The 13259-nt window shown below is 39.8% G+C and overlaps 1 protein-coding gene across 1 annotated transcript; it reads left to right on the forward strand.

Annotated features, from left to right (window-relative positions):
* Positions 1-901: 901 nt before the first annotated feature.
* On the forward strand, positions 902-3905 carry LOC124121494 (chondroitin sulfate synthase sqv-5-like). The gene is made up of 2 exons (XM_046484501.2): positions 902-1486; positions 2199-3905. Exons 1-2 carry the CDS (start codon positions 1040-1042, stop codon positions 3510-3512), a joined length of 1761 nt encoding a protein of 586 aa, XP_046340457.2. The 5' UTR covers positions 902-1039; the 3' UTR covers positions 3513-3905.
* The last annotated feature ends 9354 nt before the right edge of the window (positions 3906-13259 follow it).

A 13259-nucleotide genomic window follows, 5' to 3' on the forward strand; every position in this document is an offset into this window, starting at 1 on the left:
TTACCATTTATGTCTGACTGCATGCAAGGACACACACACTTATTCACTGTTATCGATTTGCCTGCATTTGAGAAACAAAACCATTTTCTTCCTTCTGAAGAAATATGTCATAAGTTAAATACTTAAGTGTCATTCCATCGGATTTGTGTGAACCAGTTATCCTTAACTTTCATCCCTTTATTTATGTAACCATTTTTACATTTGTCGGATTCCTTTGCAGATTTATGGAATGAATCTCAGAGTCAGAAAAAGAAGAAAAAACCGACAGACCCTTTCAACCCAGACAGAAGGAGAAAGCCTGTCACCATTTCTGATATCCTTCACTCTGTCATTTTCACATATGTAGTGATGCTGACGATTACTTTCTCTAACCACAAGTTTCGTTTCCTTAACTTTCATCCCTGTATTTGCCTCGACTGTGATATACAATTATGCCATGCATTAATACATAGCCTCTGTGAGTGAGTATTGTTTTACGCCGCTTTAAGCAATATTCCAGCAATATCACAAAGGGGGACACAAGATATTGTCTTCACAAATTGTACCCATGCTACACGGCCTAAAATTACATTGTTGTTTCTGCGTGAATATGCAGCACAATCCATTAATGTACAAAGCAGGTTGTTACATATTTGTTGAGCATTATCAAGTATATAGCCGAAATTAGTTCAACACAGATGCATTCCAATCAGCGGAAACCTGTTTATGATGAGGACATTGATGAAATGCCATCATTAAACATCTGCCGAAGGTCAAGGACAGTTGTGAGTGTTCACGTTTCCGACACCGAATTTCAAAGTGTCGGTGCGACAAGGAAATATCTACTTGAGTCATATCACTTACAACACAAGAACATCCGATATACACACACGTACATCTCCCATTTACAGGGGAAATAATGCCTACACAAACACGGACTGAAAGATTCAGAAAATCTTTATTTATTTTCACGATCGGATTAATATGTGGTGTAGTTTTATTTCATACGTACTTAAAACAATATGGGTGCCTACTGAATTTAGCATCGGCTGGTATTCCAATGACACCGACAATATTTGCTGGCATCATAAGGAATGAAAATGATGCAAATGAGACAATGGGATTACAAAGGATGCTGCAGTACGACAAGGTGTACGTTACTGGCCTTGTCTGCGAGAAGCAAGGTGGAGATGTAAAATCTTCTGTCGTCCATCTAGGATGCCTTCAGCAGCTGTATCAGCATCAGAATATGTATGAATGGTTCGTGTTGACAGCTGATGTCGTCAATCTCCACGTTCTGCCGACACTGTTGTTGTCTCTTCCTCATCACGTCCCGGTATCTCTCGTCTACCCAGAATGCCCTAGCCTGTCTTACCTACCTGGCCTGCCCCACTTGCTCATATTGAACCAGGCAACACTTCACCTGCTACTGAGAGAAAGTACCAGGAGCGCCAACTCTACAATATGTACGTTGATGCAAGACACAATCAACTTGCCATTGGAAAAGGTGACGTATTTTTTATATATTCTGCTCTGTTGTTTCTATATACGTGTGGGTGCACAGGTAGCTTAGTTGTGTATATATATGAGGGTACCCTCTGCATAGTGTTTAAACCATGAATCTTGGTTTCTCAACACATACTCGAAGTTGTGGTTTTCACCTACAGTAAACTACGGTTATAACGAACACGCATATAACGAACTGACAGATATAACGAACTAAATTTTGGTCCCGACTATTTTCTGTAGTTATGCTGTATATATGCTTATAACGAACTACGGTTAAAACGAACTAAAATTTGTAGTCCCTTTGAGTTCGTTATAACCGTACTTTTCTGTATATGGTAAACGCCCCAGAACTGTATCACTATAAGCTTTTCAGCTGTCAGCCGTAGTATAACTGAATTACATTCCCTCACTCACCCCAGTTACTACTTCGGTGATACTAAGCAGTGAATTTTGGCTTATGTATGTGAAGAATCGGCCATTACAATTGGTGTTGATGATTCTCAATCATGATTTAAACAGTGGATTATCGGGGAATCGAAAATTTTAATCTTATCATAAATTAAGCATATACACACATACCTACATTGTCAAAATCCAATTTCCAAAATCGAAAATGTATTGAATCTAATACTATTATATGAGGGCCCTGTCATATCTGTGTCATTTTTGACAAATTTCATTCGCTGCCGTGTTAATGTTTTCATTACCAGGTTACGGCCATGTATGAAAGGACGAGTCATGGAGATACAACGAACGTTTTTCATATGAAAACATCCATGCCGAAAGACAACTTTTATACTGCATTGATAAGACAAAACGAAGCGAGGCTCCGGCAGCTTCAGATTCGGACTGTTCACCTGACACAATCCATCAGCTATATTGACATAACACAGTTGTCAGAACAGCCTTTGTCACCCGTCATTACAAGACGTGTACGGGAGGGCAGATACGCACTGAAGGAATGGGATTTTATAAATGCATCCGTAGTTCATGCCCTCTCCAACAGCAATGCTCAACCCACAGAAACCATCTACAACAGAGGAAGAGAACTCATTCTGAACAAATCGCTTAATATTGGCATGAACGTCATTTCCAGTACTCGACCTGCCTACACCTATCAAAGAGTAGTTGTTGGGAGAGCAGTAGAACATATTATGGTCAATAAACACACAAAAAGCTCCATTCTACCAAACTACAAAACAATTCAACGTTTCGATACACTCAGATTCCAAGAAATAAAGACACAGAGGGATCTGGATCTGGTTATAGTCCTTCCCTTGTTAAAAAGGTCTGCTGATTTCATCCGTTTTATCAAACGGTTAAGATCAGTAGCTTTGGATTTCAAAGGGTCTCTTATGCTAAATGTCGTGTTATTCAGAGATCAAAAAGGGGAATACAAGAGGTCCTTCAACGCTGCAAATCAAACGTCTGACGGCCTTGTCGTTAAGGTTGTCAAAGCAAGGGGGAAATTTACCCGCTCTGGAGGAATAGCTCAAGGAATAGCTGAACTCGAAGAAGAAACACGCGTGCTCATCATGGATGTTGATGTGATGTTTACTATTAACTTTCTGAATCGAGTTGTAAGGAACACGAGACAAGGCAAGTCAGCTTTCTTCCCCATCTATTTCAGCAGGTATGACCTTCGATCAATTCAAGCCAGAGAAGGTGAATCAACCAAACGCTTTCTGTTCGGTGAGAGCTACGGGATGTGGCGATACTTCAGTTACGGTGTCGTTGGAATATATAAAAGTGATATATTAGATGTTGGAAACTTTGACAGGTCGCTGCAGGGCTGGGGGATGGAAGATGTGAAGTTTTATGATCAATGCCTGTCTTGGAAGTTGCCAGTGTTTAGGACAGTGGACCCAGGTTTGTGGCACATGTACCATCCAAGACACTGCGACCCCCATCTGCGACTAGAACAGCTCGAGATGTGCTTCAAGTCCAGGCTAGAGTTACAAAGGTCGCAACGCGCACTTGCCATGATTGTCTTCAATCTCACCAGATCAAATCTGATGCGCTAAGCAGCTCGCCGCCTTGCACAATGTATGTCATATATAGACTAGTGTTCATCCGTGTATTAGAGAATAGTCATGGCTGGTAATTTCACCCGCTGACAGTGCGAATATTTTCCTCAAAACGTTCACAAACACAATATTTTCGACATGGTATGATAAGTTGTTTTGATGCATGCTTCAATTATTAATTTTCGAAAATATCAATTGCGATTTTGCATTCATTAAAAGCTCTAAAAATATAGTTTCTAAATACCTTTTTCATATATAAGAAGAAACGAGTCTCCGATTCAAGCTGGTGTATTGAAAGATAATGCCATCTTCCCGAGGCAAGTGAGTTAACTGACTATAAAAGTCCAGTTTCCAACCTTGCCGAACTAGGCTGGTATTATGGAGTTACATTTTGGCTGGACTAACGAGTCTATGCATAGTCCAATCAAAATCGCGCACCGAAATCGAAATCCGGTTCGTAAAGTGTCATGCAGATTTCGGTCGACTGTAGGATTTGCAAAGCATGTGCACCGCTAACTCGTTGTCAACAGATATTTTCTAAATCTTTTCATGTTTTTAATCAAGGTGCTCACATGATTTAATGCACTTCGCGATGTAAGACTCGTTTGATCACAACATAGATCTTGATTATCAATCAGGTCGTCTTGACTGGGCGCCACCGTTTTGTTTGAAGCAAATGCAAGTGATGCGAGAGGTTGAATCTGATTGATCAATACGAGAGGCATAGAAAGGACATTACTCGTAATAGCCACTGGTGGCGCTACGATCGAGCCCAGGAATTCCAGCCTAGTTCGGCAAGGGTGGAAACTGGACTTTTAAAGTCAGTTAACTCTCTTGCCTCGGGAAGATGGATAATGCAGATATTTGGTCACACCTATTTTCACCTGGAGTTGACGATTTCACACATTTAAGCCACACATTTGGCGTAGTATTGAAAGGAAAATATACAATTTTCTGACAATTATTTAAGGTTAAAGATCTTGAAATTTAGCAGTTTTTGGTTGGACAAAAGGGCCCATGTCAAAACGTATTCCTCTTCATTTTGTATTTTATACTACAAACTTGGAAGTGGTGACCATTAATATACATATTGGGACATTGCGGAAGTCTTGTTTTGTGTTAACTGTTTGATTGGCATTCTAGAAGTTGGTAAGTAAATGAAAACGTACAACTTTATGCAGGACAACTTCTGGTTTATTACATTCCTGACGTTTCGATGTATCGATCTGGACCGAAACGTCGCTAAATGCAATGAAACAAGTTGTCAGCCATAAAGTTGTAGATGTCTTGTGTTGTTTTCTGTGGTTCCTGTAGTATATGTTGGTAATGTTTTATCGGTGCCTGGATAAATAAGTTAATGCATTACTGCAACTATTTACAATTTCCTCTATTGTCCCGTTTGCATTTATACACAGTTACACAATGTTTTATCGGTGCCTGGATAACTAATTCAATGCTTTACTGCAACTATTTCCAATTGCATCTATTGTCCCGTTTGCATTTATACACAGTTACAAAATGTTTTATCGGTGCCTGGATAACTAATTCAATGCATTACTTCAACTATTTCCAATTTCCTCTATTGTCCCGTTTGCATTTATACACAGTTACACAATGTTTTATCGGTGCCTGGATAACTAATTCAATGCTTTACTGCAACTATTTTCAATTGCATCTATTTTCCCGTTTGCACTGATACACAGTTACAAAATGTTTTATCGGTGCCTGGATAACTAATTCAATGCATTACTGCAACTATTTCCAATTTCCTCTATTGTCCCGTTTGCATTTATACACAGTTACACAATGTTTTATCGGTGCCTGGATAACTAATTCAATGCTTTACTGCAACTATTTCCAATTGCATCTATTTTCCCGTTTGCACTGATACACAGTTACAAAATGTTTTATCGGTGCCTGGATAACTAATTCAATGCTTTACTGCAACTATTTCCAATTGCATCTATTTTCCCGTTTGCACTGATACACAGTTACAAAATGTTTTATCGGTGCCTGGATAACTAATTCAATGCATTACTGCAACTATTTCCAATTTCCTCTATTGTCCCGTTTGCATTTATACACAGTTACACAATGTTTTATCGGTGCCTGGATAACTAATTCAATGCTTTACTGCAACTATTTCCAATTGCATCTATTTTCCCGTTTGCACTGATACACAGTTACAAAATGTTTTATCGGTGCCTGGATAACTAATTCAATGCATTACTGCAACTATTTCCAATTTCCTCTATTGTCCCGTTTGCATTTATACACAGTTACACAATGTTTTATCGGTGCCTGGATAACTAATTCAATGCTTTACTGCAACTATTTCCAATTGCATCTATTTTCCCGTTTGCACTGATACACAGTTACAAAATGTTTTATCGGTGCCTGGATAACTAATTCAATGCATTACTGCAACTATTTCCAATTTCCTCTATTGTCCCGTTTGCATTTATACACAGTTACACAATGTTTTATCGGTGCCTGGATAACTAATTCAATGCTTTACTGCAACTATTTCCAATTGCATCTATTTTCCCGTTTGCACTGATACACAGTTACAAAATGTTTTATCGGTGCCTGGATAACTAATTCAATGCATTACTGCAACTATTTCCAATTTCCTCTATTGTCCCGTTTGCATTTATACACAGTTATACAATGTTTTATCGGTGCCTGGATAACTAATTCAATGCATTACTGCAACTATTTCCAATTTCCTCTGGTGTCCCGTTTGCACTGATACACAGTTACACAATGTCTTGACTGTACAATACAGTTAAACATTTCTTCTGAAAACAAAAGAGATTTCCAAAAGAAGACCACATGCCATTGCTTGAACCTCTAATGAGCAGTGTTGCTAGACTCCATATCGATCAAACCTGTAACATGTATATGGGCAGGCAGTCGTAAAGAGCCTACATAAAGAAAACATCAAGAAAAAAGGAAAGAAACTTCAAATTATCCATGGAAACATGGGTTATAAACGTCTTACAATGACCATGTTCTTTGTTTACAGTGTAAACATGTTTCCGTTACCATTATATTCATATACATGTATAGTTCGACATCAATTGTATACGGTACCCTCATTTACATAATATTATTACAGATGTTACATTATATTATTACAGATGTTATAATACATTATTACCGATATTAACTCAATTTGAAACGTCAACGCCAGACAATAATATGTCTCGATTAACAGCCGAAACAGCTTCCATTGGGTTCAATTGGGTGTAAAATAATGATAGACCTCTAATACGAATGGAATACTGTAAAATGAGTGATGACAGGGGTGTTTGTGAAAAGGGTATGTCCTCCTCTACCGATTGCATACGCTTCTCACACAGTTTTTTTTAAAAAGAGAGAAAACGTTTATTTGTTGCCTCGTGCCGAACCGAGCAATGCGATGACGACTGTAAACAATCGAGTCTGGACCAAACAATCCAGTGATCAGTATCATGAGCAATGATCTACGTCGTCGGCGTCAACCAAGGCGTCAAGTCCGACAAACCATCCATTTAAGTAAATAAAGCGATAAAACCCTTACTATATCCAATAGAAATCTCTGCATTAAGTAGAGTCGAAAGTTCAATTCCGATTATATCATGAGCATGTGTTTATAAATCACTATCAAATAGTAATGATACCAGGTGTTCGCGAAAAGGTGAGCGTATCCTGCCCCATTGGTAACGCATGTCACAAACACATGCAAAGGCAAGTCAATTGTTCACCTGAAAATACATTGGAACATATGGTACAAGCTAGGGTTAATATCCCTGTAAAGGTCACATTACGGGGTAGTATAGCGTATTAAGCTGTCAGTCAACGTGTCATGTTTATCGAATTGTTCAGAGTGGATCAGTGTACCATATGGCTTACACTACAACTTCCGGACAGACAGACTGCATCCCAGCTACATCTGGCATTCACAAAGTTTGAACTTCGACGCTGTATTACACACAAAATCAGTTCATGTTACATTGTGATAAAAGTATTGAACTCTGAGTGCGAGGCCATTGTTAATGCTTTCGTTGTTTTGGACAACAATAGGCAGCTGTATTCTATGTTCTGCAACAAACTAAGATAGTTCTGCTCCAATACCGATAAAACCTGACATGGAGATAGAGAAACGGTACAGGCATATGAACAGTAATCGCCCTTGTTTTCGAACTATAACTGATGTTGAAGTGTGTAATGATGAAGTCTAGATCACGACGCGCGTCATTCCTTTCTTGTGCACGCTACAGAGACTTCGTGGTTGAATACCCATCTCACAGGAATAGCCTTCTTTAAAATATCGCAGCACTCATTTTAAAATTAGCTAATGTAAAAAGGTAACTTATTTTAATACTTTTGTGATCAAATATGATGACAGTATGTACAAAATGTAAACGGGTAATTCAAGTATTATTTCTACATTGAAATTAAATCGAAGGCTATGGGTCTTGCAGTCTGTAAGGCAGGGCGGGACAATTTTGGGATGGCCAGCAGTCCGAACTTGCCCATACAGAAGGGATCGAGCAACAAGAACAAACATATAATTTCTAGGCTCTCGGTGAGATTCATTGATCTGATTTATATCCCAAAATGTATTCATGACCATTTGCCTCTAAATGGGCTAAGTAAATGCGGAATTCAGAAAATCAAGAATTTTCTGTAGGAAACATAATTCTGACAGAAATTACTGTAGGAAAACAAATTCTGCCAGATTTTCAGCAGAAATGTTCTTTTCTGGGCCTATTTGCCGGGCAAATGGTTACGGGTGAGTGAGTGAGTATGGTTTTACGCCGCTTTTAGAAATATTCCATCAATATCACGGCGGGGGACACCAGAAATGGGCTTCACACATTGTACCCATGTCGGGAATCGAACCCGGGTCTTCGGCGTGACGAGCGAACGCTTTAACCACTAGGCTACCCGACTGCCCCCAAATGGTTATGAATACATACAGAGTGGAAGTACTTTTGTTCCTTGATTGTACCTTCTATCCTCTTTATCTACCACTTTTGTTATTTCTGAATAAATGTTATTTCGAAAATGCACATTTTGTTGTATGTCACGGTGCTGAACTGACGATTACGGCGCCTATGCCAGAGTAACGCCACATCCACAGAGGAACCTACTCGTAATTCTCAAATAGATATTAACTAGCGTATGCACTCATGAAGGGAGAAAAAAAACATAAATAAACAGACCGATTCCGTTAAGGCGCATTGATAAAGACAATCCACATAAAATTTAAGAATTAATTAACACTAAGCAACAGACCAATCCGAAACATTAAAGCTTTAATCAAACACATTTGTACTCACACAGCTTAAGACACCTCCAACAGGCGAATAGTCGCACGTTAGCAACACTGATAGAAACTAGTCAGTAGCAACTATACAACTGCCCTGATATAAAAGTATCCTCTCATTTGTTTGACAATCAGACGTTGGACATCGTAAAACCAGATGGATGCACCGCAAGGTAGCATCTGATACCTTTACTTGGCAATTAAACAACCAAGGTAGAGAAAAACATAACACCATATAAGTCTTTTCTTATTTACTCATTTCTATACTGAGTAAAAAATGGAGACATTGAGAAAACATAACAGTCTAGTTATCTTATGTGTTGTAGACACTGATGGTCCCCTGTTAGTTCACTGATATTTCACTTATAGTTTACAGTTCATTTATCCAAGTCGGATAAGATTGTCGACAAAATCCAGAAACTGGAGGAAAGTCTTCTGTCCCTGATGAAGTTGGTCCTTTAGACTTGATATACTATTGTCTATCTCACGATAAATTCTCTTCTGGCTTGGGGGTGCAGCTCTGAAGTTGAGCTGTGAAAGTTTGGCCCTGTCGGTTCAAGTTGTTGTGGAATATAATACCCTTACTCGTCTTTCGAATAAAAAAAAAGCGACAAAACCCTTTCAATATTCGTAAGCATCCACACATCATCGTCGAGGGTTGTTTTTTTAGAGAGGTTTTTATACAGTTTTACTGTATTGCAGACATCAATAATGTCAACAAGTTTACCAATATGGAGAATTGAACACCACATGAACCGTATTTGACCGAAGGGAAGCAAATCTGTGTCGAAGCCGACTGCACAGTATGTTTATTCTGAACAATTCTCCCGCTCCCATGCCAAACATCCCACGACATCCTACACTCCATACCCTATACTACATGACCAGTCCCTGATGTCTAACGTGTCATGTGGATGTCACAATGTCGTGGTATGATGAGTGCGTGGTTCACTACTGATCTGCAAACCATGGACTCAAGGTTTCACAAACACCCAGCATGTATCGTATCGGATACTTTCTCCCAATGGCCATTAGCAGTTATGTCAAATATTTGTTAATTGTGGTACGGATGAACGGTTGCTCACGCAAACAAAGGAACGATTCCACTTAGACAATATAGTGTAAATATTGTGTTAATAGACTCAGCAATGATATCGACCAGCTAATATCAGTCTGTGTAACGGTCATTATGGTTGTTCAGCAAATATGCTCGCCACAATAAGGAGATGACATATAAATGTTATTTTCGGGCACCAGAAGAAAGATCAGCTTTGATTATGACTGCCTGAGATGGCAATGTTCTGGTACCAAAACCTAACGCCCCAACACACCCTAAACATTTCACGTAGACCACGTGGGAAAGACAACGTAGGCACAATTTTATGGATAACAACTTCTTTAATACTGTGAAAAGCGACGTTTCGGTATAGATATCCTTATATCATTGTGAAGCAAGACTGAATGAGGGACATAGTACATAATATATATACACGTGGGAAAGGGGTCATTCTTGATTTTAACACTTCATGAAAAAGGTCTACAAGTCGCTCCGAGACATTGGTGTTGTTGATTTCCATTATCCACCATAACACGAAAACTCTCTACTCTTGCTTGAATGCATATTTGTGATTGGTTGCGCGTCGTCTACAACGTGGTGTACGCCTATGGGAATATTGGCATGCTTTATGCATGCTGGTAGAACTCAAACAGCCAATCAAATCGCTGTCCACTTGTGCCACAGAAGTTCAAATTACTAACCAGACGATTGGATATCATCTTCATACAGCTAATCTGCATGCTCGGCGACCAAGTGTTGAACCACCGTTAAAAAGATTAATCAACACATTCTAGCCAGACGCCAATGGTGTGTGGAGCGTTGAAACTGGGCCAATCGCCGATGGTCTCGTGTAATGTTTTCAGATGAATCCATCTGTGTCGTATGAGCGCCATGCTTGTCCACACAACAACGCTCTTGCCTACCGTGCACGTATCGCAACTGACCTCCAGCAGCAATGCTGAACATCACCAGTATGCAATTGCCAGCCACGAGTCTTGACCTTTCCCACAAATAGTACGTCTGGAACATGATCGGAAGACGTGTACGCCGACGTCAAAGGCCACCCCCTACGTCAGCGAACTGGGTCAGGCACTCAAAAGCAGTGGACAAGACTTTCTCAAATTGTCGTTAGGGGACTACTTCGGACCATGCCACGCCGTATAAACGAATGTTTGACGAATCGTTGGGGCATGAACCTTTTTTGATCAAATCATCTCAAAGGTTCGTGACATTTTGACTGCACACCCCTGCCGCCTATCTTGGCTGTTTGCACCCTTACAATACACCGCCAACATGTTCTGATGACCACCATGTTCCTGTTTAATATCCATCCTTTACCATCACTCCATTCCTTTTTGTATTTCTGGAATCATCTGTTATTTTCGAAAATCCCCTACTCTTTTTTTGGCGAGTATATACAAGTATACCAAAAAAAAACGCTACCCAAGTCTGGTTACATTGTATCCATATACTTAGAGACATTGATTTAAATGGTCGCGTAGTATAAAGCAGTATTATCTAGATGGTGGATGGTATGTAGCAGCATTAAAGCTCGTAATATTATTCACAGTGATACTTTTGTGTAAACGCACTGGACCCGGAAACAAAGAAATCTAGCAAGATTTGTGAACTAATGCTAGTATTCACTTGCAGTCAATTTAGGGTTGTTGCAAAACGGCCTCAAACGTCAAGACGGACACAACAAAAACGTCATCACAAACACTTAAACAAAAGTCAAAATGGCCTCAGGTAAAAAGTCAAAATGGCCTCAGGTAAAAAGTCAAAATGGCCGTTATGATAATAAATAAACATCCAATGTGAGCAGGATGTGTAAAGAGTACATGGTAGAGAGGTTGTAATTACAAAGTAATCTCTTTGTGATCTCTTCCAGTAGCATGGTAGAGAGGTTGTAATTACAAAGTAATCTCTTTGTGATCTCTTCCAGTAGCATGGTAGAGAGGTTGTTATTACAAAGTAATCTCTTTGTGATCTCTTCCAGTAGCATGGTAGAGAGGTTGTTATTACAAAGTAATCTCTTTGAAATCTCTTCCAGTAGCGTTCACTTGTTGTTCTAACCATTCTCATCAAATTACTTTGTTCTTTGTAATGGGGGCGGTCGGGTAGCCTAGTGGTTAAAGCGTTCGCTCGTCACGCCGAAGACCCGGGTTCGATTCCCGACATGGGTACAATGAGTGAAGCCCATTTCTGGTGTCCCCCGCCGTGATATTCCTGGAATATTGCTAAAAGCGGCGTAAAACCATACTCACTCACTCTTTGTAATGACCGGTGTACCAATATGTTGAAAACATGAATAAACTTGGATCCTAAAGAGGAAACATTTCATTTTCTGTATTTCAAACTAATTCATTCGTATAATGATATATAAGATGCAGGAGTTTGTCACTGCAAGAAATTATCCTCGCAGTCTGGAGACCAGTACAAAGAAGGAGACATGACACCATCCGAGCTATTGAACATCTGTGCCTCCAACCATGCACCACCGCTATAATCTGTGATATTGTCATAGCGACTGATTTACGACTACCATTGTCTGAAGTACATTTGACTCCAAAGGCAAATTACCCTGTAGCCATGTCTCCATAACTTAATTGTCATTACGTTTTAGGCGCTAATCCCCGTTGTTAATCCTCACCAACATTTCATTGTATATTGACTGACAGCCAAACTGGGCTACTTTATCACTTTTCCGTTCATTACTGTTATTTATAGTATGACATTTATTGCCTTAATTGTTCATCCCCTAAGCTGTGTCACCCCCAGAAGTCCCATGTCCAGAGCAACGTCATTGTCTTTCCATTGTTGTTCATTACTATATATGTGCTACCATTACACTGTTACTTGGGTGTTAGTAAAGCTTGGTATTCCGAGTGCTGGCATAGGGACGACCTCGAGCAGGATGTGCCGCTCGTAGGCAAACGCCCTGAGGTGAGCTGGAGCTCCGCTCACCTCTTGTACGCCTGCCCTGGAAGGTCCGCTCATCGCTGTGTTTGTGTTGTCAGAGCAGGTATTCCACTCATTGTACAATTGTTGTTTATTGTTAACATGTTGTGCATAAAGCGTTCCGGGACAGTGATGTCGATTTTGTCCTTTATTCCCCCAAGAGCTAATTCCCCGTCAACATGCGCGTTGACAAAATCAAGAACCGTATGATCAGTAGTGCTGAGTTAGTTAGCATCAAGAACCATGCCCATCGTACGTGTCACCACCACCAGGGTTAATGTGATTCCTTGTTGTATGTACAATGTATAACATGTATGTGACATAATAACTGTGTTTGTCTTTAATTAGTGTGGCTGTTTTGAATTTACCTTTTGCGATCATTCAGACATGAAGCCACTTTGACCTGCTC

Source organism: Haliotis rufescens, unplaced genomic scaffold, assembly GCF_023055435.1.
Source record: "Haliotis rufescens isolate VD_foot unplaced genomic scaffold, xgHalRufe1.0.p SCAF_73, whole genome shotgun sequence".
NCBI classification, from domain to species: Eukaryota; Metazoa; Mollusca; class Gastropoda; order Lepetellida; family Haliotidae; genus Haliotis; species Haliotis rufescens.

Bases quoted from the DNA above. Each gene is read 5' to 3' on its own strand.
- LOC124121494 (XM_046484501.2), top strand. From the start codon at position 1,040: ATGACACCGACAATATTTGCTGGCATCATAAGGAATGAAAATGATGCA. The intron at 1,487-2,198 runs GTGACGTATTTT...TTTCATTACCAG, and splicing joins TCAACTTGCCATTGGAAAAG to GTTACGGCCATGTATGAAAG.